Source organism: Thermobia domestica, chromosome 16 (assembly GCF_964235325.1).
Source record: "Thermobia domestica chromosome 16, izTheDome1.hap1.1, whole genome shotgun sequence".
Classification (NCBI taxonomy): domain Eukaryota; kingdom Metazoa; phylum Arthropoda; class Insecta; order Zygentoma; family Lepismatidae; genus Thermobia; species Thermobia domestica.
Window position 1 is genome coordinate 188,297,150 of NC_137469.1, and position 25,835 is coordinate 188,322,984.

A 25,835-nucleotide genomic window follows, 5' to 3' on the forward strand; every position below is an offset into this window, starting at 1 on the left:
ATATTCAAACGATTGCGACAATTTGTGGTTCAATTGCACATGGTGGGGGGGCTACCATTTAGACAGCCCCCCACTTTGTTTTCGTTCTGCCGTCGCCCCCTAATTACGTACAAATGAAAATTTCGCCTGCATATTTCTGTACAAACGATGCACAAACGATTGCGACAATTTGTGATTGAATTGAACATGGTGATTGGGCTATCACTTAGAAAGTCCCCCACTTTGTTTTCGCCCTGGCGGCGCCCCTAATTATGTACAAACGAAAATTTCGCATGGACATTTCTGTACAAACGATGTAGAAACGATTGCGACAATTTGTGATTGAATTGGACATGGTGGGGGGGTATCTCTTAGACAGACCCCCACTTTTTTTCGATCAGGCGGCACCCTTAATTATGTACAAACGAAAATTTAGCCTTCACATTTCTGTAGAAACGATGTGGAAACGATTGCGACAATTTGTGATTGAATTGGACATTTGGGGGAGGCTATCACTTAGACAGTTCCCAATTTGTTTCAGCTTTTACAGCGCTCCCATTTATGTACAAGCAAAAATTTCGCCTGCACATTCTTGTACAAATGATGTAGAAACGATTGCGACAATTTTTGCTTGAATTTGACATGGTGAAGTGCTACCATTTAAACAGCCCCCACTTTGTTTTCGTTCTGGCGGCGCCCCTAATTGTGTACAAACGAAAATTTGGCCTGCACATTTCTGTACAAACGATGTAGAAACGAATGCGACAAATTGTGATTGAATTGGATATGGTGGGGTGCTACCACTTAGACAGCCCCCACATTATTTTCGTTCTTGCGGCGCCATTAATTTTGTACAAACAAAAATCTCGCCTGCACAGTTCTGTACAAACCATGTAGGAACGCTTGCGACAATTTGTGATTAAATTGGACCTGGTGGAAGGGAATACCATTTAGATAGACCCCACTTTGATTTCGTTCTGGCGGCGCCCCTAATTGTGTACAAACAAAACTTTTGCCTGCACATTTCTGCACAAACGATGTAGGAGCGATTGCGACAATTTGTGATTGAATTGGACATGTTGGGGGGGGGCTACCATTTAGACAGTCCCCCACTTTCTTCGTTCTGGCGACGCCCCTAATTGTCTAAAAACGAAAAATTTGCTTGCAGATTTCTTTACAAACGATGTACAAACGATTGCGACAATTTCTGATTCAATTGTATATAGTGGGGGACTACCATTTAGACAGCCCCCACTTTGTTTTCGTTCTGACGGCGCCCCTAATTGTGTACAAACGAAAATTTCGCCTGCACATTTGTGTACAAAAGATTGAGACCATTTCCGATTGAGTCTGATAAGGGGGAGGGGCTGTCTAAATGGACGTCTCCTTTCCACCTCTACTGTAATTAAATTCTTCCTCGAGAAAATCTGTAATCAACAGTGTCAGTAGCTACGTCGTCGACTAATATACCTTAACAAGTACAGCTTTATTTTCGTATATTTTTCAACAGTTAACCAATTGAAAACTATCTCAAACAAGAATATGTAGTCAACTTCTTAAATACTTCGCTCGCAGGAACCCGTTCAGCGCGTGCAACAAGCAAAAACAACATGTTTGATGTCTCACAAATGAAAAAGGGGAAAAAAGAAAAGCAAAAGCAGCACGAAAGTGCCTTATCGCAGTCAGAGCTGACAACATAGTTTCGGTCGTTACTAACGCGAATAGACCTACTAGCGGTGTACAAGAGTTATACAGTTACAATATACGTTGTGCCACAGTAGCGCTACAGGCGGAATGTGCACGAACTACAAATGAATATGTTCCCTTACAAGCATCAGACACTGTTGCACCCTCTTTGCATTCTACACATCATTTTTTCTCCCACTTTTTGACCTTGACAAGCAGAAGTACCAGGTTTTCCGAGTTCACAACCATAAACTGTTTGTGTACAGAGTACGTTTTCAGTTCTTCCAACGACTCTGCGCGCGAAGAACAGGGGTGATGATCGGGCTACCGAATACGGCAGTCAGAGACACCCGGTTGCAACTTTAAATGTAAAATACAAATATAGAGCCTTGACAATGCCGTGAGGATGAATATATATATATATATATATATATATATATATATATATATATATATAATTTGGTGCATTCTTTTTAGGCTTTCCAATCATTCTCATTCCTTAGATTAAAATCAATCAAAGCGAGAGAATGAACTTATTCTACCTTCAAGTTTAAAAGTATCTTCCACGTTAAAAAAAATATTAAAAATTGCTAGTTTTGACACAATATGATGTATATGTTATTGATGATTTCCCAAATTCCCACTGCTGGAAGTCAGTAAAAATTAAGGATTAATTTTATCTTCTCTCTCATATGATTAAAAAACATGTACGTTCCACCAGACTATAACTTTCATTTATTAATCACTAATGAAAATATCTCATTAACACAGGTGATCTACATTGTACACACTGACTACACCTTTTAATTTTATTAGCTGGTGTTAATAATTATTAATTGTGATAAGTCAAATGTTTATGTGAACACTGAAAAATAAGAGCAGAGAAGAAATTTTAATAACATAAACCGGCACATTTAAATATTCAGCAAAATCAAGGATAGTCCGCTATGTATTATTAAAGAAGGGTGCAGACTTTAGTATACATGTTACATTATAAATATATTCTTTTGTAGGATCGTTTTTAAAAATTCCTCGCGTCTTCCCTGACATCCTATGGCGGCTGCACAGTTTGAAAATCTCTGCTCTAGAGCAATCGGTTACTTGGCGTTGGTGAAGGTAACGGGAAGCTATACGAGAATGACAAAGCATTTTGCGAGTCCCTGGGAACTGTTTCGGACATCCTGTGCTTTGTTCGATAGTGTTTTGCGCCACGGGAAAGCAAATGTTGTGTTTTACAGTATTTTCCGGTAGTCGACATCTATATAATAATAGCGGTGACTGTGAAGAAAAAAACTTCAGATCCAATTTGAAAGTGACTATGTTTGTGATTCTTAATCTCTTGAGCCACACGACCGATCCCGATCAAACTTTCGACGTAGATGCACGTCAATGTTTCTTCCAGACATGTTTTTGGGGGACACTGAGCCCCCGGAGGTCTGAGGGTGTCCCCCAGAGGAGACTGGTGTTCCAGTAAACATCCATATCTCTTTTGCCTTAATTGTTTTAAAAATTTGTAAGGAAAACAAGAACATCGGTGCCTTTGCAGTAATTGAGCAACTGCTTATAACAGCAGCTGGAAGTGTGGTATGCGTAAAGTATTATCTACGTATGATCCTCTTCATGATTGGGTTTCAGAAATGGTAGAGCTTCTCACTGTGATCACTGAACGTGAGGTATGTCTGTAAATTCACCTGATGTGATAACTAACTGTCTGAAACGAGACCTAATCAGCTCTAAAGAAATAAATGATACGAGTCAGATTTGTTTCCAGGCAGATCAACAAAGCATTTCCACTGCTGAGGAAGTGGACAATCTCGACCTTCAGTTCTTTTCCGAATCAGCCGGTAAACTTGCTGTTCTTCTAAATATTGTCTCTCCTTTGTTCTAGTTCTGTGTCTGGTGATACCTGGTTAAATGGATGGAGAGATTCTTTGACAACGAAATTGCCATTTTCAAACTCAGTATATACGTACTTTTGGCTCTGTTATTTGTAAGCAATTCATGTTAAGTAGATAAACTGCTCCACAACGAAGTTAATTTTGTGATCAAACACAGCTATCCAGGCTAACATACTGAGAAATGTAGAGAGGTGTATAGACCAGAAACCTCTTTCGGTTCGGATGAACTGCAATAAGATATGAATCACTTTCATGTACTGTAGCCAGTACGCAGAGGTAACGCAAGAACCGAGTGCCATATCACTTTTTACTAAGGAGCTAATTCTTTACAGCTACTTCCTGCTACTCTATTGCATCAATCAGTATACTGTTATCATTATTCTCCCTTATTATATGTAATATATATGTATTGTGAACTTTTGTGGTAAATTATACAAACACAGCTTCTTCGTCTTCCATCCAGTCCAAGAATTTGTTCCAATATATACGCCACAATGCTTCCAGAACTAGTTTATAGCATTAACATCTCTATTCCATTGTTTCTCCTCCAGGATATTTTTTACGGTCGTGTTGTTGTATAGTCCAGCCTCGACTAACACATCCCGTAAATCACTACTTTCATAATGCTGGCCGATAACCTTCAAAAAGTTCATTGCAATGTGCAATTTCTTTAATCGTGGCACGACATTTTTCCATGTATCAATTTGAGCGCAAATTAGTGTTTAGCTTAGAAGTAGAAGCCTTTATCAACTGTGTACACCATTCTGTTCTTCAAATATTTGAAAAGATCAGCTTTTATCTCGGAAACAAAATCTTTATTGACTGAACTGAAATTCAGTTGTACCACTCGGAGCATCACCATTTGAACCAAAGCACACTTGCATTCAATCTTACCTCGCTGTACGGCTACTTCTGGAAGTAAACATAACAATATTGTTATCGTTGGAAAGATAATGTTGTGCTCTAGAAATTTAGTTAGAGATATTCGTACTGCATCACAACTCATTGGGAAGATGTAGATCAAAAAAGGAAATATTAAGGACAAAATGTGTCAGTTTTTAATGTTTATGTTAAATTTTCCGAAAACACGTTGGGACTAAAAAAGCATATTAGACAAAATCGTAATGCACACCTCATAGATAAAGCCGGAAAAAGAAATTTATCAATATATTGACTAGTTTCGGAGATATGCATTTCATTAGAAACGCTCATTTTTTAGCTTCCGTAGAGAAAAGAGGGGGTGTGCGTAACTTTCGCCCGTGTCAAGCGACCGGCGATCTAGAAATGGTCATGGTAGTGGAATTGATGTTTAGCACCACCGGTAGCTTTGACTCTCTCTGGTTTATTCAATTTCTTATTTTGGAGACTATTGAAGATTCTGCCTCCCGACTGAAAGATGAACTAGGCCCAACTTGCAACTGGTCATTCCTCCAAAGAGGGAGAGCTATTATTATTATTATTATTATCATCATCATCATCATCATCATTATTATTATTATTATTATTATTATTATTATTATTATTATTATTATTATTAATACACAGGTGTTACAAAGTTTAGTAGTAGCCCAAGCCATCAACCAGTATACGCCACTGTTATATACTAGTTTTCCTAATTCATTTTCCTTTGTTCAGACTTGGTACTCGGTTTGGCTTAGTCAAGTTTGCACGGTGCTGGATGGGGAGAGTGGTAAACAATCTGTGCTCTACTGGTAAAACTAGTTTACATATTACCTTGACTTTGACTTATTCCAATTAAAAAATATATAAGCCAGGGCTACCCAATAAAGTAAAAAATGTTCATAAAGCAAGTAGGTTCCTGTGGTGCAATATTTTCACAATAATCGCAAAAGGTAATAGATTTCTACCACTTCCGATTTTAGTACATAGATTAGAATACAGATGAAATGTATATTTTTGGGACGCTTAACTGATCGCAGGAAACATCTTCTTGTTATTTATTACAGCGTTCATTCTATAACTATCAACGTTAAAACAGGAAGATTTTGTTGTTCTACCAATTTCGGTTTGAATAGAGGCTTAAGACAGGCTTAAGACAGAAGCTATTGATAGAACACTGAATAGAATGCAGAAAACTGCTTCCCACAATTACCATTCTGGTTTTATAGAGATGATTGTTGAAACTGGAAGTGGTTCATTTTTACGACTTCCGGTTTGAATTGAAGATCAATAGATGAGATGAAAGTCAATCTTGAGACTCTCTTACTCTTGAGAGTTACTCGATTGGAGAAAACCGTTTTCATCTATCGTTTACGTTCTTGCTCTACATATGTAGATCAAAATTTATTGAAACGAGAAATTATACTTGAATGAACCAATTCCAGTTTTAGTAGAGAGATAAATAATTGAGACTAAATATATTTTTACGAAAGAGAAACTTGGATCTCAATACGTATTACTGTTTTTGACCTAAGGTGATCAATGATCAAATCCAAAATGGTTTATTAAACCATTTTCGGTTTCAGAAGACTGTTTTAATAACAAACTCAAGTTCTAATTCTTGACTTTTTATATTTTGACCGAATTCGGTGATGATCCATGAAATAATTCTTTAGTTTTTTACACACGGATACATGGGGATATGGTAAATGTATAAAGAAGTTTTGGTAAACCAAACTCTACTCATTACGGAAGAAAGCATTAATTAATCCAAGTAATTAGGTGCAAAATTGTGACAGTCATCTAAATTGCATTATTCTTTGGTAACAAAATTACCATCTTTTTGTACGAAATTACAAATTCTTTTGTAAGATATTTATGAATTAAATTTCACATGTTATTGAGATTCTGAACCCCTGATAATGGGAAGACATCTCCTTAAGTTGTAGATCATGTCTGATATGTAGTTGATCATGTATTTGAAAGTTAAACTAAATTGCTAGCAAGAAATGAAATGCCCTTCCCGCTTCTCTGGTGGCCAGTGTAGTGTAGCTTTGGTGCTTGCAGGCAGGGGTTCGATCCTTGGTGAGAAGTGAGCTCGACCCTCAATGACATTGGTCAGTGCAACTCAGTTGTAAAGTTGACATATCTGCTGACTACCGGCAGTGAGTTCCTTCGTGACTAAGCGGTTAGCGTATCCGCCTTTGGCATGGTAGACCCGGGTTCAATTCCTGGCGGGAGCCTACGTGGTTCTGAATCCACGTTAATCAATAGGTCCCGTCTCATAAAGCCTCTCTTCTGAAAGGAAGATTAAACTCCCAATAAATTGAACCGGCAGTATCATTAGAAGAAGTAAAAGTCTTAACGATAAGCTTGAATTAAAAATTTCACTTTCTGACCAATTTTCTTTTTTCTCCTTTTAAATACAGAACAATCAAAGTAATGCTATTCTCAAAGGAAATGTACCCGTGGCTTAAGGTGTTTACTCAATCTTAAGTATGAGGGGAAAAAGGCAGACTGAAAAATCAGTGATTTATTTACTGCTATAATGGAGATCCTTTTTAACCTCACCTTTGACCCCTTTCGCCAAGGATGTTTCCGTTAACGTTACTCAAACGGAACTCCAAGACCACCAGAATTGAAGAAAAGAAACACAAGTACAAAAGATAACCGATAAAGAAAAGAAAAACAGGAATCGTACTCAACATAACGAAAATATGTCAATTACTCAAAAATGTTCAGCAGAATTTCAATACGGTTCATATCACTGAAATCAAGGAACCAAATACCTTGGGTTCGAGAGAGAACTGGTATTTATTGGGGGTTACATGCACAGGACCGACACTGCGTATGATCGAAACGGCATACGACCGAAACGGCATAGGACTGAAACGGCGTACGATCGGAATGGCACAGAAGCGAAAAGACATACGACCGAAACGGCATAGGATCGAAAGCAAAACCTCCATACGATCGAAATAATAAAAAATACGTTATTTCATTATCACACAATATTAAGTAAAAATTATTTCCTTGAGGATATATAGGAGAGAATAATCATATGACCAATATGGCGTACGATCAAAACGGAGTAGTAAATATCTTATAATTCATATATTTTGAAATCAATTGACAGAGAACTGATTGCTTTCTTAAGAAATATATCTTCGGTTTTATCGACCGTAAAAAGTGGTAATGATCGTGCGTCGTTTCGATCGTATGCCGTTTCGTTCCATATCGCTTCAGTATAGTGCCGTTTCTGTTCTATGCCGTTTCGATCGTACGTATTTTATGCATATAACTTGCACAGGCATAGGATCGACAGGAGTTTACAATTTGTAACAGCAAAGATAAAACACATGATCAAAATGTTATTTTTAGGCACATGAGTAAAAGTTTAATTATTTCAGAGCAGCTGCGTAAGAGCAAAACGGCACAGGACTGAAACGGCATAGGATCGACACGGCATACGACTGAAACAGGTTTCTGAGCTGAATTGTCAGTCGTGTGCCATGTCCATCCTGTGCACTGTCGGTCCTGTGCTGGATTCCGTTTATTGGAAGCAGTTTTATCTTAACAATATCAAACAGGTACGAGACAGGTGGGTATTTCGAGTAACGTTGATCCCTTGGTGACTGTAACTACAGTATCAAAATGCAGAATCTTCCAGTGAATAACGTAATTCAGAGTAACGTTGTTCAGAGCATGCCATTTTAGAAATTACACAGACTAATAACGTTTTTGACTAGGTGTAAAAATTGGTTACAAACTATTAATCGTAACAGATAACGAATTGTAAATATTTCACATTTCGTTATCTACCGTTGTTTAAATGTACAGTACATATCATGAACTCTCCCGTATTTGAACTAATAGCAATTTAAACTACTGTTACCTTTTTCCAACCCTCCTCGTGGCTACTCTAGTGGTTAGCCTGTGTACCAGGGGTCTCAGATTCAGTTCTCGGTGAGCAAAGACAATGATTTAATTTTACCATTATTGTTTGTTTTAGTCGCCCGTCTCCTTTAGCCTAAACGGCATAGCCATTGAACGTTAAACTAATTATTATTTAGATAGATAGATTGATAGGTATAGACAGATATATATGAAAGGGTTGGTCCAATAGAGTGCTGAGCTACATATTGTTACCAGAAAAGAAGCAAAATTTGCCAGCTGCACGACCATAAAAATTAATGAAGACAGGAACAGGACGTGTGATATTTATTGGCACCTAATCTCCATTTCTGCAAACTTATCAACAGCAGCGGGTCATAAGATATCCACGAATCCTAAAATAATAAAATCTGTTTTTTGTTTTAAAATCTGGCTTACCACATAGGTCTCCAAGCTCTCGAGATCGTCACTTGCGCTCAACTGGGTTTGGACTCAAAAATTAAGAGCGAGGCCGAATACTAGTAAAATAAGTCAGAGCAAGCAGAAATGAGTACGAGCCCAACTGAGGGAAGTGAGCCCGAGATGGCTGAGGGTAAGGCTGGCTGAGCATGAGGGTGCCGCTTAGAGTGAGGATGAAGTTGTCGCTTAGGGTGTGGGTGAGTAAGGGTTACTGAAAATGCTCATCGCTGGTTTACAGTATTGGCTTACAATGTCAGATATTCGTTTATGACATACAAATACAGAAAACAGAACGAAAGTAATAAGATTAAAAAATAAAACTATAAAAATCTTTTCCCAAAACTTGATCGTCATAACCTATAACTTGGAGTATACTGCTTCAGAGTATGAATTTTCCCACTAACGTTTCTACTCATTTAAACTTTAAATGTAGCGGTTAGACTTACCCTTTAATTGTGTTTTCTGTTCTCTAGCCCTTCTACAGTGTGGGCCAAAATCTGATGTTAGTCCTTAACAGAAACGTTTTTTGAGTTATAGGTTCAGGTTGGACATTTTAAAATCCGCCGTTTTAAATATCACTTTATTTTTATAAAAATTGGAAGCTAGGCATAAGTTTTAAGACTGTTTCCTAATCACCATTTTCCATATCACTAACCGTTGATGAATTATGCCCTGTTTAATCATTGAGTGCAGACTCCCCAGGAACGTATTGACATCACCCTGATGTGTGTAAATCGCAGCTCGCGTGTGGTGGCTGCATCCCGAAAGGGAGCCCATATCCCACAATGGTGTGATCAAACTCATTAACAGATTTCGAAAGATGGGTTCTATGGACAACCGACATCATAGTGGTCGTCCGAAAACGTCTACAGATAAGGAAACCACGGTCGGTGTCCTCACATCCTTCAGTAAAAGCCTTAAACATAGCACACGGAGTTTATCTCAGAAATGTAAAGTTAATCGAACGTCCGTCCGGAGGATACTTTCCACTAACAAGTGGCCACACAAAACCCAGCTTCACCAGCATCTCACAAAGGACGATCCAGACCGTTGGGTGATGTTTGCAGAATGGACAACAGCACAACTCCAGATTTCTCTCATTTTGACATATCTTTCGGGCCACCTGAAATCTATGGTATAGCCGTCAAGATCCGGAATTTACAACATCTCCTGCAGCGGGTTGAGGATACATGTGCTTCAATGCTTCCAGAGACATTGTTGGCTTTGCATCAGGAGATGCGTGTAACACACCCAACGGTGGTCATTTCGAGGTGTGTTGTGATGGTATACAAAGGGATAAAAAAAAAATCCATACATCATCAATAGTTAGTGGGTTAGTGGAATAACAAAATATTCAGCAACATTGTGTTTCTGATCAAAAACAGTCTACCTTCCAATTTGAAAAAATTAGTGATATTCAAAATGGCGGAGATCAAGATGGCTCTCATGGTGGCCACGTGTACTATTAGTTTCACCCCACTTCATCAACTGTGTCCCATATGGGCTTCTAGCCCAATAAAGTTTTTTGTTACTGGACTGTCACCTGAAATTTGCACCACCCTGTACACGTAGTATTTCCTTGCAAAATATTAATTTTACTCGTAAAATGTGTGTGCCTAAATTTGACTAGTACCTTTAATTCAAATGCCATAGATAACGTATTAGCTGGATCTCAAATAGTTTTACATCTGAATTCGGTCCTTGGTCTTTCAGGTATGATAGTAACTCTAGTAGCAGGTTGTATTAAAAGGGAAAATAAACATTTCATAACGTAATTTGAAGTTTTTTGAACTGCATTTAAATTCGTTTCTAGATTACAAATGTTGGGGAAATCCCACATTAAATAAGTACAATATTTTGACATCTTGGAAATTGCCTAATTGGAGAAGATGACCAAGGACCAAAGGCATGTTACAAATTCCAGCTTCATATTTAACAAAATGAATATCAAACTTAAGCAATCCGGTACCATGTGAACTGTTCTTTAGAAGTCTTTGTCCTCTATACTTGAAAGTTTAAAATTAAAAACACCCTTACTAAATTACTTGCCTTCAATAGGTAAAAATAAATATAACGAAATTCAAATCGAGAGTTCTGGCAATGCATTTTAGCACTCAAAATACGCATCAGGTCGCAGAATGAACTCGACGTTATCAATGCGATTTATCCATAATTATTTCACCTTCTGTTGCTACTCGTTCATGGGTCAACTTCTATTTCCGTGTCCTCACAATAAACAAGAGAATGTACACCGTTATTTATCATCTCACTGCAAAAATACATTTTTATCTCTTAACGTTACCCGGTAAGAGCAAACCATGATGATATGTTTTTCATCCATAAGATAATATTTTGTTTACGAGAAATATAAATATTTCTTTCTTTCTCGTTTTCAACCGAACACTATGACTACAAAAGATGAATAAAAAAGAAAAAAGGATAATAAAAACATCTTAAAATATTGTGTGAGGTCCTGTTTAGGCAAAACGTTCGAAATAATTGTTAAAGAATTATAATTCATTCACTTATTTTCACCGTATTGTCCCCCTAAAATTTACAAAATGCGTCGTTGCAATACTTCAGTTACCATAAATTAAGATCACCGGGGTCACCAGAAGTAATTATTAATAAATTGTAGTTATCGACGTTCTACGAATAACTACAGCATATCTACATATATCATACTTCCTTCAGGGCAAAAAACACATCAGCATTTGCTAGGTAGTCTGCGAAAATCAAATCGCCTTTTAACCGAGTCGGGGCAGCGCAAAGTTGGTGGACCCACATAGAAGTAAAGATGTGTCCGAAGGAAACAGGCTCTTGGAGAATGGTAGGTATGCAAAGAAGCAAGTGCTGTGAAAACATGTGAGTTTTCATAGGGATAAGAGTTTTTATAGAATTTGTAATTGTTTCATACTTGTAACCCTACATTTCTAAACGTAAAATCCACATGTATTTTTGAGTATTTAGTTCCGCCGTCTGCAGAAATTTGTTCCTTATTAACATATCTTTATAATCCAGAATATTTCATTTTACCCGAAAATTTTGCAAAAGTATCGGATGCCGAAATTTAACCAACATCCACGTCTGGATATTTAGAAATTGTGTGTGTATATGCAGAGAATAGTAATTTAATTCAACTAATTTAATATTACTTAAACAATAAACCCAGTCACTTCCTAATGTCATTGATCAAGTTCATCATCACTTACCTAATAACTCAAGTTTTCCAAAAAGCAAATCACGTACGTATATTACAGGAGTTGCACTACCCATTTGCAAATGTACCCAGCTTTCACTGCAATATATTTCAATAATTTCATTAGTTATTCATTAAAACTCATATTTAGTTCGTTTTATATGTAAGCAATTCGTAATGACGTATATATATATATATATATATATATATATATATATATATATATATATATATATATATATATATATATATATATATAATTTTTTGTTGGTATGTTCACTTATTATTTTGAAATACGTGCACTGATTTCTTTTACATTTTTCTTCTTTCGGAAGGGTCTAAACACAGACACACATACCCATATGCATATATACTCTATATACGTACAGGGTGTTTCAGAACAATACCGAAAACTTCTGGGAGGTGATTCCTGACACCAAGATAATGAGGAAAGTATACATCAACCTGGGTGCACAGTTGCTTTGTTTCGAAGTTCTAGGGTGCCGAAAACATAAAATAAATGAAATTTAAAAGTCCATATTTTCAAAACTTTGGGACCTATCCTAGTAGGGTCAACACTTCACTTAGGAACTAGTATGTGCCCTATCCATAAAACATGCTTTAGAATCTTAAGGTACTCACGCAACAATTTTTATAGAAGCAATTTAGCTACGGGCATATAATTTGAACTACTCATCAACTACCTCTCTATATGTCGTTGCGGAAGTACCACAAGATTTTGAGGCATGGATATTTGGTAGCACCTACTAGTTCCTAAATAAAGCCTTGACCTTACTACGGTCATTCCCATAGTATTGGAGCTAAGGTCCTATAAAGATCTTTTTTATGTTTTCGGCAGTCTATAACTTCCAAAGAAGCATTTGTGCACTCAGATTGGTCTATAGGTTCGTCTCATGTTTGTGTCAGGGATCATCTCCTAAACGCTGTCGGTGTTGTTTTGAAACACCCTGTATATACACGTTTTACTATTTATCTTGATCATTCGCTATAATTGAGAAAGCAAAACGAAAAACGAAATTGTGCACGAACAAACTATAAGAAATATTTTCCTGTATTAAGCGGAAACACCTAACAAACAGTGTTTCCAACCAAATATAAAGTTATATTTTCCTTTAAATGGCACTACGTCTAATTATTACACATTTCAAATCGGCAAGTCAAACGAAAATTTAAAATACCACTTTTGTTATTCAGTGCTGCGAACTAAGAATGTTATAGTATCACAAACTTACAAAATTTGGAAGCCTCTATCATACGTACAACACAACGGAGATGGAGAGGATAATGCACATCGAAAGTACCTTATCGTTGAACACCATGTTCATGCTGTGACGTTTTTGGCATGAAAAGGTATGAAGGTACCAGAGCTTAAAAATTTGATTTTTTTGAAGGGCTTTATTTCGAAAAATGCTGAGATAAGTATCGAATGTAGTTAGATGTATGGTTTTAAATGAACCTGCAAATTTTTGCCGTTAAGAGCACTTCGATGCCTCAAATCATTCTATAGATATGATAAACATTGCTGAAGTTTGCCACACTGCTTAACTCATGTAATTGCGTGAAGTTTTAATTAGAACTAACAAAAGCTATTGTTATAATGCTATGAAAGAGAAAGGCAACAAAAATCATTTTGAATATTTTTCAAAGATACACCATTTTAGCAGTTTTGTGAAATTTATTAATATTTATCATATCTACAAAATGGTTTGAGATATTGAAGTAATGTAAACATAAAAAAAATTGTACGTTCATTGCAAACCGTACAGGTAACTTGATATGATACTTATGTAACAAGTTTTGGAAATAAAGCCTTTTAAATAGATCCAAATTTTCAAGCCATGTTAACTTCATTTTTATTTATTAGAAAAAAGTCATACCAGGAACATGGTATCCGACGCTAAGAAAGTTTCGATGTGTATTATCTTGTTCATCTCTGTTATGTTGTAGACCCTATGTGTGGAAGAAGCTTCCAAACTTTGGATGTTTGGGATATTATAACATCCTTAGTTTGCAACACTGACTATTAAAGATAATATTTTAAATTTTGATTGACATGCTGATTTGAAATACGTATTAATATGATGTGTGATTTAAAATTTTTATATGGGGTTGGCAACACTGTTTTGGGTGCTTCTCTTTAATACATGGAAATCTTTAATACATCTTATAGTTGCTTCGTGCAAAATTTCGCTTTTTCTCGCTTTTGGTTTCTCCGTTATAGCGGATAATCAAGATAAATTGTCAACCCTATATGGATTTTCTAACAATAGTCTTCGAAGTGAATCATTAAACTATAAACTACTTTATATATTTACATTCACTGTCAATTTGTTTGTGAGCGAATGTTCTTTAATCGAGGATAGAAAGTAATCTCAACAATTATATGCTTGTGATGGATTTTCATCAGGTTTAAAATGTGAGAATCGAGTTCATAGCTCGAGGTGATATTAAAACCAGAAAATGTAAAATGTTGTACACAAGTGGATTCTAATTTTTTCTTCGGGTAGATTCGACTCGAAAATAATATGGTTTCGAGATCCCTTTTCACTTAAACAAACTGTGATGTTCGTGCAAAATTCTGTAATGCATAGATCATCGTTCAAAAAAATAAACCTTATGCATGTTTATGGGATGCTTGTGCCATACTTATTAGTGTCTAAACAAAATACTACGGTAAGGAAAACTAGAAATAATAAACGATCTTAAAACAAAAATAGTTAACATTAATAGTGCACCAAAATAACAAAATAATAACAATAAATTCCTTAAAAGCAAAAAATAATAAGAAAGCGCTCAAAAAGTTGATAATAATTTATTACTAATGTCTATAATTTACTTCAATCAATGCTAAATCAAATAATTTAATGACCGCAAAAGTATTATTTCCACCAATTTCATATAAGGCATTAATTTATTTGGCTTAGGACAGACTTCAAAATTTGTTAGTTATTAATGATCAAATATTTACTTCGTTTAAGTGCTTTATTATTATTATTATTATTATTATTATTATTATTATTATTATTATTATTATTATTATTATTATTATTATTATTATTATTATTATTATTATCTTTTGCTCTTAGGCGATTTTAGTATTTTCTGTTTTGTTGAAGTTGATTGATATTATTTTCTTAATATTTTCAATGGTATAGGGTCCGCAGTGGCTCAGTAGTAGAGCGTTCATCTCTGCTGCTTCGGGTCCCGGGTTCGATCCCAGCCTCCGTCAAGTGAGCTTTGTGGTGGACAAGTACCGTGTGTGTGCGTTTCTACGGGGTCCTCCCGTTTCCTCTCACTTTCTTCATTCCACCATTTCATTCATTTCTCATCATCACCGTTTCCTTTACCCTAGATGATATGAACGTGGGACGTAAAACTAAAAGTTTTCATTTCAGTTTTTTGAATGGTAAAATTGGAGTCTCTAAGAAAGCATGTGTACTTTGCAGAATAAAAAATACATCTACTTTATGAAATTAATGGAACAGTACAAAGCTAATCAACTCAATAATATTATATTAAATTAGCGCCATTACTAATACGATCTTTAATATTCGTATGACGCACCCTATTTATCTTTACCGCTTTTCGCACAGCTCACCGTTGATTAGTTCTGAATTGATGTTATTCACTGTTATAGAAACACGCCAAAAGTAAATAATAGTTTGTTTTTGGCTTCTACTGCCGAAATTAATTAATGATTATACTAGATCTCCTGCTGGACTATTTTTGAGCTATAATATAATGCAAACAAAAACATTCTAAATGGTCAGTTCAGAGTGTCGCTTGACATACTCCTTACCTTTGTTCCTACAAGCTGTTAGTATATTAATCAATCTTTACCTCTTACATTTTATATGTCAATGTTCATAGTTTTCTCTGTTTTTGTCTGTAACACTATATCTATACTACCTATCAATTTTCTTTTGATAGTTGCAATATTTGTTGCATTTAATTGCATATTTCACGAATATAGAATAAATATTTCGGGAGGCTATAAATATTTAAGTATCTAAGGATAGAACATGTGAATACAAGCCACAAAATTGGACAAAAATTAAATCTGCTGCATTATTCAAAAATATATGAAATGGTATCGTCATTTTCGAATCATTAATACCAATACCTACAGGTTGTCAGAGATAATAATAGTAATAAGTTGAACTAAATATTTTGCAAAACTAAATGACTGAGTTGCATGAATATTATTAACAAAACGAAAGTAGAATTAAGTAATATATTCTCTAAATGAAATAATATAGGCTATAAATATATATGGAATTGAGACATTACTCCGAAACGGCCTGTATTTCACATTTCAGTGAAACCGAAAAAATGAAGTAAACTGTAATATTCTTGTATCAGTAGTGAGTGTAGTAAGTGAGAGTTTGTGAGTGTAGTAAGAAAGCGAATCTTTCAGTATAATATCACTGTCAGTCACTGTCAGCGGTCATTATGTCAGTCATGTTCTCTAAACCAGAAAAACACTGGTAACTTACAAGTGACAAAATATGCTTTAAAGTTTTATTCAAGAGTAAGTTTTAATTATTCTGGATGATTGTGACATCGGTAATCAATCTATTCCAAAAACGCAAAAAGAACTAACATCTGGAATTATAGTTCCAATTGGTTATTAGCATCACGGAGTCACTTCAGTCACTGAGCTAATGAAGATTCTTCGTTATATTCTGTTATTCTACTAGTTCATCTTTTAATGTAGTTTCCATTTATACGAATTTGGATATAAGAAAAGATGTATAATTTAACTTTCCAAATACTTATAAAGCTACATCAAAACATTGCAAAAATTATGTAGACGTTAGTAGTTTTATTGAAATTAAACAGTTTTTAGATTAGATTTCTATATGCATAATTTGTGAGACTTTGACTAGATTTTGATTGTCTACGGAGTCATTTTTATCTACTAATTTCGTAGCATCAAATAATCAATGGTGAGTACAATGTAAATTAGGAAAATTTTATTTTTCAAACAAAAATATATCACATGAGACAAAAGTACTTTGCAAAAACTTATATAAAATATCATTCATATTTTCATTATAGTACTGAATAGTTCGTACGATGATCAGAAAGGTGAAACGAAATTTACTTTCTAATTGAAGAGCTAAGTAAAAAGTAAGATTATAGGAGACGGTTCGTGTGTGTGTGTTTCCAACATTCTATTTTTGTGAAAGAAAAGTAATCTAAGTAAAAGAAAATTACAATTGTCTACTTTACGTAATAAAATGGTGAAATTATCATCTTTTAAAAGAGTTGTATGAGAGCTTTTAGGCACGAGTCATAAAACAACTTCTGAAAATACTGTTGACTAAGAACATTTTGGGAAAGGACGCTGTTCTTCTGTCTACAACTAATTTCATTTTTGGAGTTTTGGCATGAAACCCTGTTTAATATACGGAGATGTCCAAATTAAACTCAATACAACAATTATCTCAAAATTGAAGAAAATTGACTTAGGCTATTTAGAAATCCACCCCCTCAATTCTAAAATAGTCATATAAAAGTGTTTTAGTATGGAAAACGTCCTCGGAAAACTGCTGTTGGAAAACGTCGTTGGTAATTGACGAAGGAAGGATCTTCCTAAATAACCGTTTAAAAACCTGATCAAGTACCTTGAGAGGTGATATTTGAAACAGATGTGAAAATTTGAGTGTAGTTTCAAAGAAAGTTTTTCGATAAATTTTACGATTACCGCGGCTTTTTATATAGAAAATACCTCAAGATTCATATTTTCAGAAAACATCAGAAACAATGCTCCTTCTTACTAAAACATAGTATATCCCTAATATATACGGACGAAATAACGAGCATTATATGACAACAAAACTCATCTTGCAGAATTGGATTATGACCAAATTTACCTCTCATATTCAAAGTATTACTGTTCTCTAACGACGCTTCAACTGGTATCCCGTTAAGACACCATGTGCTAGTTTCATATTTCAGTTTACCGTACTATTAGACATACAAAAAGTACCTTTCATCAAGTAGGATTGACATGACTTGTATAGGTCTTCAAAGTTGAAATACAGTAATATACCCTGGTAGAACTACAAGAAAGTTCACACAGTAGAAAGTTTGGTAAACTAAGAAATTCATCAGTAATGATAACAATCAATTACAATGGGTTAGAATATCTTCGGTAAGCAAGTTAATTTTGTTCAAACGAAGATGCATATTTTGTATTTTCTAAAGTAAAACACAACACGTTTAAATAAATGCCATATGTACTTCTTGTGTAATAGGCAGCAATAATTAAAATCAAATAATAAAGTACTCACCGGTCTTTATTTTCTGCAAAACTGTTAAAGTGGAGGATCTCAATATCACAATTTTGCCAGCAATGGCAGTTATTTAATGCTTCGATACTTGAGCTAGATCTTGTGAAATAGAAAATCCTATATTAGAGTTAATATTTCTAATAATCTACTTATGTAATTTATTTACATTTTTTGGGGAGGGTAACAATATAAGTGTTTATACAATAGTCATTCATCAGTATACATGTCACAATCTATAATTGTAAGATGATTTATTTAGTTTGTTGTTAATATTACAACCTTTCATTTGTTTTTCTTATATCTAGTTTGTATAGTAGTAGACTTTGATTTTATGTAAAAGCATATGAAAAGTCATGTTACGGCTTACGGTTTCTGATATGTGGAGATCAAATTTAAAAATATATATGTATATATAAGTAAATCATATAACCAGAATCAAGTTTCCGAAGATAGTAGATCTTGTCAAACCACATAAGCGTGTGCACTGTTGTATGATGAAGACTTGTGGTTCTCAAATTATGTACGATGAAATTTTGTGTTATACTTTTAAAAACGAATACTCTTATACACGTACGTAACCCAATCGTCATAAAATGTTTTAGGATTGTACACCTCAATCAGCCATGTAAACGTGTAAAATGTTGTGTTGTACACTCCTACACTTTCCCTTGCACTATTTACTGTATTGATATATACTATGTGATTCAAAAAGATGACGATCATGGAGTGCGAGGTGATCCATACCATGAAAAAAGAGATAAGTAATCGGCAACACTCATTTCTGCTTATCGATTCTCTACATATCATTTTATAAGGCTGCATAATCGGAATAACCTATTTCGAGCTCAATATTATAACTAGGTGCAACAGCTTACAATCCGAAATACCTCACTTTGTTATTGTTTCGTTTCCTCTACGAGGTAAGAAAAGTGATCACTACCAGAACATCAGACAGTTTGATTATTGCAACATTATAAATTTATGTAACGGACGAACGGTAATTTTTGGTTAGAACTCATGGAAATACGAGTGTGTTATACGCAGTGAAGGAAATTGTTACAAACTCTTTTGTATGCACCATCACATTTTATATTTTACACATTATTTTCTACATATTTTTCTCTTTACGTTTCTTCTATCTAATGTTATTTTTTGCAATGTTTTTACACTTACAAAATTACATAATCATTACTATTTATTTCGTAGAAAATAATCAAATTTCTATTTCCATATATTCAAATTTATATTTTCCATATCAGTCTCTTTATCTGCTTGAAAGACAACTGTGTCGTCCTTTCTAAAGTCAAAAGGGAAGTTGTAACTACAATATAATTTAAAACATATTTGAATATATTTATCAATGCTTAATTCCATACGAGTTATTTTTCGATTGTAGAGATATTTGCAGACATCAGATAGATTAAATATTTTAAAAGAGTGGATCTTTAACATTTTATATTCTCAATTGACTGAAGTAATTTATAGTGTCCTTCTGTATAATTAGTTTAACAGTTTCTTTTTTATATTTAAGTCTTCTTTGTAACAAGTATCTCAATATCAATATCAATACCATCTTCCTATAAGAATGTGTTTCGTAATCATACTAACACATCTATAAATCTGCGACTATGGTTTTCTAATTGTTTAGAAATATTACTACTTATCGATAAACACTGTTGTAGTGTTACTACATCTTGTTGATCAATACTATTCAGTATATTTACAAGTTTTTAGTTTTTAAAATCAATACATGATTCGTTGTTTGCTGTAAAAATTATATCTACTTCAAAATTTAAAGAGGTACACGTTACAGTAGTTTGCAAATGTTTCTTGTTGTTTATTTAATATACTCTTTCTTGTTAACAACATAAACTAAATAATTTCATTTATGTGTTCTTCACTGATATATTATTATTTTTACATGATATTTTCTATCTATAGCATTATCAAATAAACCATATTTATTTATTTAGTGAAAACGGCAATTCCTAAGCTAACTTTTCAAATAATATTTTCATTGTACTGATATTCAACTTCGGAATTGTAAGATCAATATAACCATTTATGTCATGTTTTCGTAATAACTAATACAAGACACAATCGATATTCATAAAGACTATGCTGCCTTTTAAAGTTTGCAAAAAGTCAAAAAAAAGCTTCTTACATCAACATAGTAGTGTTCGTTCCATATATAGTAAGTTTAATTTTCTTTACCTGTAAAGTAGTAGTGTATTAAATGAACGTCATAATACTTTGAAAACTTACGTTATTGAAAACTTTTAACATGTGTTACACTAATATTGATCTTTCGAATTCTTTCAAAAATATTTATGGAACACATTATAAACCCCTTTTGGAATATCTTTATTTTGTAAGGCTTGTGCACAGCAGAATTGCAACTTAATTGTTTTTACCTACTATACTATGCTATCGTTATCCCACAAAATTTTTACGGAAATAAAACTAGTGTTCTTGTTAATGATATTATACTCATTGTTTATTTTGGACACCTTCATAGGAATCTAACATTTTCATTTTCATATAACACCAAATGCTTAACAATATTTTTCGATTGACAAAATTTACATTACATTCTCGATAATTAGATTTCTTAGATAATTTACCACTCGCAAAATCTCCTGAAAATATTTTTCTTTTGTTCTTTCACCAAACTTTCTATGTCAGAGTTGCTTACCGATTCTATTTTTAGAATTTCAAACTCTAACGTTTCTATCTTGTTTCCGTTCCATTGGTAAGGTGTTTCCTTTTTGAATCAAGCACGGTTAAGGAATTGTTGATGATCTTGCTAAATAAACTACATATCCCAATGCGGCGAGAATTTGGAATATTGTAAAAATGAAGTTGCTTACTTGTTATCTATTTGAACTCTTAATCTTTTCGTTTGTATTGTATTTGAAACATTACTTTCATTGACTTTTCTAGCTTACATAGACTTTTTACCTTGTTTATTCGTAAGTATATGATATATTCTTAACTTAATTAACTTATTATGAGAAATGGAAAATTTAACATCTTCAATTGAACAGATAAGTGTATATTACAGAGAACATCTTTCCTTATTTTAATTTGATTTCAAACCCGCAACTAAATTTATTTTTGCGTTCATCGCTAAAGCAGTTCCTGAATTTTTTTTCTGTAATCCATGATTTATCTTTAGAAAATTCTCTTCCCAATGCTTTATTTTCTAATTCCATGTCCGCAATATATGTAAAAGCTGACTCTATTATCTCTGTTGTCTACTCCGTGTTCTCTACAAACTTTGCCTAAATGATTTATGTCTTTAGTTTTATCATTTTAATATTTACTGTGGTTTAATACCTAGAAACAACCATGAACCTTCCCTAAAGGCTGTGCTCTTTCTTATTCGATCATAGGAGTTTTTCAGTATCAGCATCTAAAAGACTACATATTACAGTGACCACTATGTTTTTTATAACATAGAAGCACGATGGTATAATGTTTCGATCCAACCTATTATTATCCGTGTATTCGGTCACCATCCGAGTACTCTTAAAAGTTCCCAAATATAGGTGTTAGGCTTTAAGAGGAATCTGTTGTCTAATTCTATTAAAACATTACAGCGACCAAACATTCACAGTAGTAACTAAACCCTGGAAACAAAGTTTATTGATCAAATAATTTACTAAGCCATTACGGTAACTCTGCACAATTTTGTTATTCTCATCCATCGTTTTGGTTTTTAATAAAAACATTATTCCATTTTCTGCTGTACATCTTTATAATCAACAAGCATTACCTTCGATTCGTTCTTCTTTTACCCCAAATTTTATAATAAAAATTTTGCTTGAATCTCTTTCATCCGAAGGTATAGTCATGTTTTTGCCTTGGTTGATTTATGCATTTAGCTGTCTTATTAGGAATTCCCCTTTTCGTGAGATATTCGAAACACATCTGCTTGAGAAAACGTTAATTTCATTCGAGGTGAAGTTTTCCACCACTAAATAACTCTTGCTAAAATGTATCTGATGATTTTCTATTGTACACTATTCTTTCTTAAATTAGGAAGATCTTCCGTTATTAAATTTTGTTGTTTTGTTCCGGTATTTCTTCAATGTAATTTTGTAGGTTTTGTAGCATATATTACGGGCCATTCGTGCTTTTTTTGTATCTTTGATCCCTTGTTTTCTTTAATTTTGGAACCTGTTCCTCTCTATTTTTCTCACCCGTTTATTATATAAAAGATGTGGGAACGTGAAAAACATAAGTATATTATGACAGACGTTAAACGCTAATGTTTCCTCGTTGAACGTTGACGGTTCAATACTAATGGTTGGGGTTTGAAATTTGACTTTCAAGTTTGTAGGCTAGACGTTGGATTTTGACATTGAAATGTGTAGAAGTTTGAGCGATGATAAAAATAATTATTCAAATTACCATAAAATTTAAATTATATTTGAAATATTTTAGGAGTTTTTAATGTAGTTTCTATACTCTATATTGATAATTTTCCTTGTCATATCAATAAATAAAGAGAAAATACAGTAATTAGAACGTGTCCTTTTAAATTATTCGTAACACTTCCTTCCCTCAACACAAATTATACGTATGTTTAAGATTACTATTATCTTAATGAAATATATATAAGGAATTAACATTATAACTCGGTTTTATAACTTTTGAATACATTTGTACAAGGCAAAATAATCTAAAGGTTCATGTCGTCTTTCTAATCCTTTTTTGATTTTCAAATACAAAATCATCAACCACACAATATAATATTTTCTTTCATCACTTGGTATAAAAGAATGATTACTGGGTACATATGTTGCTATTTTATTTTCAAACGTTATTTCTCCTTCCTTAAATCGGTGTATTTTTATGTTTATGTTCATAATGCTGTTGGAATATATATATAAAATTGTTATTAGCTATCCAGCCTGCCTACTTTAAAAACTACATAGCAGAGGTGTTCTCCATACGCGGATAGAAATGCATTAAGATACTGTATGCCATATGGTAATAATTCTCCATTTATCTTCTTAAGTGATTACTCACTCATCATTCATTCCATATTCCTATAAATGGACTTTTAAATTTAGTCATTTATTAGAGAGAAAATATTTTGAATGTTTGAATGTGGTGGATACTTATAAATGCTCTTGATCAATATCTCCACTTACTATTGTAATCATCTTTACTTGTTCTTTAATTCAGCTTATACTATTACCATTATTTTATACTCGTGTTCTTTTTTTTGCCAAGATTAATTTATAAAGATAAAGTTGTTACAAGTGTACGTGAAATAGCTGAATATCTTGTTACAACTGAATAATCAGTGAGCGGGATATATTTTTCAATGAAATCAGTTGCTACAGATAAAAACACTGATAAAGTGATGAAACTACACTAACTGTATTTAACAAATCGTAATTTCTTGTCTTCTTTAAATTCTAATTTTTGTGAAATGTCTTCTAATAATTTTATTACCTTCTCTCTTGGAATATCTTTAGAAAAATGCAACTCACTGATTTGTTATATAATAAATAGTGAATATGATTTTTAAATTAACTGGTAGTGGTTGGATATTAAAGGAAACATTTAATTTTGAATTCCATAATAGAAATTAAAAATTACATATAAGGTTTTGTTTGTTTTGCGTTACATACACTAGGACGTTAGTTACAGCATATACTTGTATAAGAGATTGATTTAAGAAAGAAGGAAGAGATTGATTTAAACTTGGTGATAAATAAATTGTTGTTCATGAATAGTAATACAGATTATAGGATCTTAACAAATATTTAGTATCACAGTCGCTAAAAGTTCCTATCAAAATGTCGTTTCAAAAGCAAAGTAGAAATATAATCAGACGGTGAATGTTTACAAATTGGAAATATAGTTGTGGTTTTTAATATTGAGCAAGACACATTTCAGAAAAGAATAAAGTGCATACGAGAGAGAACTGTCAAAATTACTCCCTTTTGACATAATAAATATTCAGTGTTTATACCTGATCGAATGTTTGCAGAGTTTAAGCACTGCAATGTTAGAAATCATTTTATTCATTCCTTTTTCTTATGGAAAGAGTCAAGATTAGTGGAATTGAAATAAAATAACATATATGGATGACAAAATAACAGACAGAGATTATGAAGTTTGCAGAGATACTACAACGACGACTTCCCAAATAAAGATATAATCATAAATATATTGGATTGTAACTTGCAAAGTTTATCACCTAACATTTAATAATACTATAGAGTTTATTAAGCAGCTATAAAAACACCGATGAGGTCCTTAAGGACATGAGAGAACACACAATGGTTAGAAAGTATGAGGATATGAAAAATGTGGGTACCGAATTTAAAATTCAGGAATCAGTTTTTAAAAATATAATTAAGTGAATATAATATAATTTATTTAAAATTTATAATAAAAATGAGTTTCTATACTACATAACACAAGAAAATCTAACAAATAAATTTAATGTAAATGTAAATTATGCTTAGAACTCTCACATATTGTATTTGAGATCAATAATTGCCATTTTTCTTTAACACACGATCATCGGACAGAAGTAAAGAACTTAATATTATCACCTGCTAATAAAGTAAAGTAAAGGCTTGACTGTTAATACCAAAATTTATAAATATGATGGAAATTGAATTATTTTATATGGCATAAGCGATAAAGAACTGTATTTAAAATTGAGTTTTCAAATTGCAGACTTGGATATGCATTAGAAATGGAAAAATGTCATTCAATACCTGAAATTCTCAAATGATTGCAACAAAATTATTTTCAAATAAACCAAATAGCTAGAAATACTTTAAATTTTTTTAAATATATACATTTGAAATAACGAAATGATTATTTCATGGCATTAAAATTAACAGAATTCCATAATTCGGCAAAGTGTGATAAAGTTAATAATAATCAGAAATATTCTTTCCTGTCAAATCATGTATAAATATTTAGTTTAAGTGTTAATCATCATCATAGGTATTCTTCCATTATTAGCAGGTCACTTGCCGCAGTTGAGAAGTTTCCATGCTCCACGGTGTTCCGCGGTGTTAAGTCTTCACGTATGATTTTTCTGTTTTTATACGTATAATCCATTAATTGTAGTCTGCTTCGCCCTTTCTCTCACTTTCCTGTCAGCATACCCTCTAGCCTACCCTGTCAGCATACCCTCCCTCAAGATAAAATTTCTTCTCAGGCGATGTGCAAACCAGTTTATCTACCTCTTATCAATAATTCCTAAAAGTGTTCTTTTCGCCCCTACCATTTCTAACATCTCTCATTCGTCTTCCGCTCGACCCAAATAATTCTTTCCATTCTTCTCCATACCCACATTTTGAAGGCTTAGGGTGTTTTTAATCACTTTCACGTAATGCCCTTGTTTGCGCCCCATATAGTAAAATACTCCACACCAAGCATTTATCACGTCTTTTTTCTCACGTCTTTATTCAAGGTCCCACAAAACAAACTTCTCTTACTCCTAAAGGCTTACTTCGC

The 25,835-nt window shown here is 33.4% G+C and overlaps 1 protein-coding gene across 1 annotated transcript in view; it reads right to left on the reverse strand.

Moving 5' to 3' along the window:
- Positions 1–18,442, reverse strand: part of LOC145672727 (uncharacterized) — a 139,935-nt gene extending 121,493 nt beyond the window's left edge. Inside the window, exons 1-2 of the mRNA XM_081741903.1 lie at positions 18,336–18,442; positions 12,029–12,114 (exon numbers count right to left, since the gene is read on the reverse strand). Coding sequence (XP_081598029.1) covers positions 12,029–12,092 — 64 coding nt within the window. The 5' untranslated portion in view covers positions 12,093–12,114; positions 18,336–18,442. The remainder of the gene's footprint in view (positions 1–12,028; positions 12,115–18,335) is intronic.
- Positions 18,443–25,835: the final 7,393 nt, after the last annotated feature.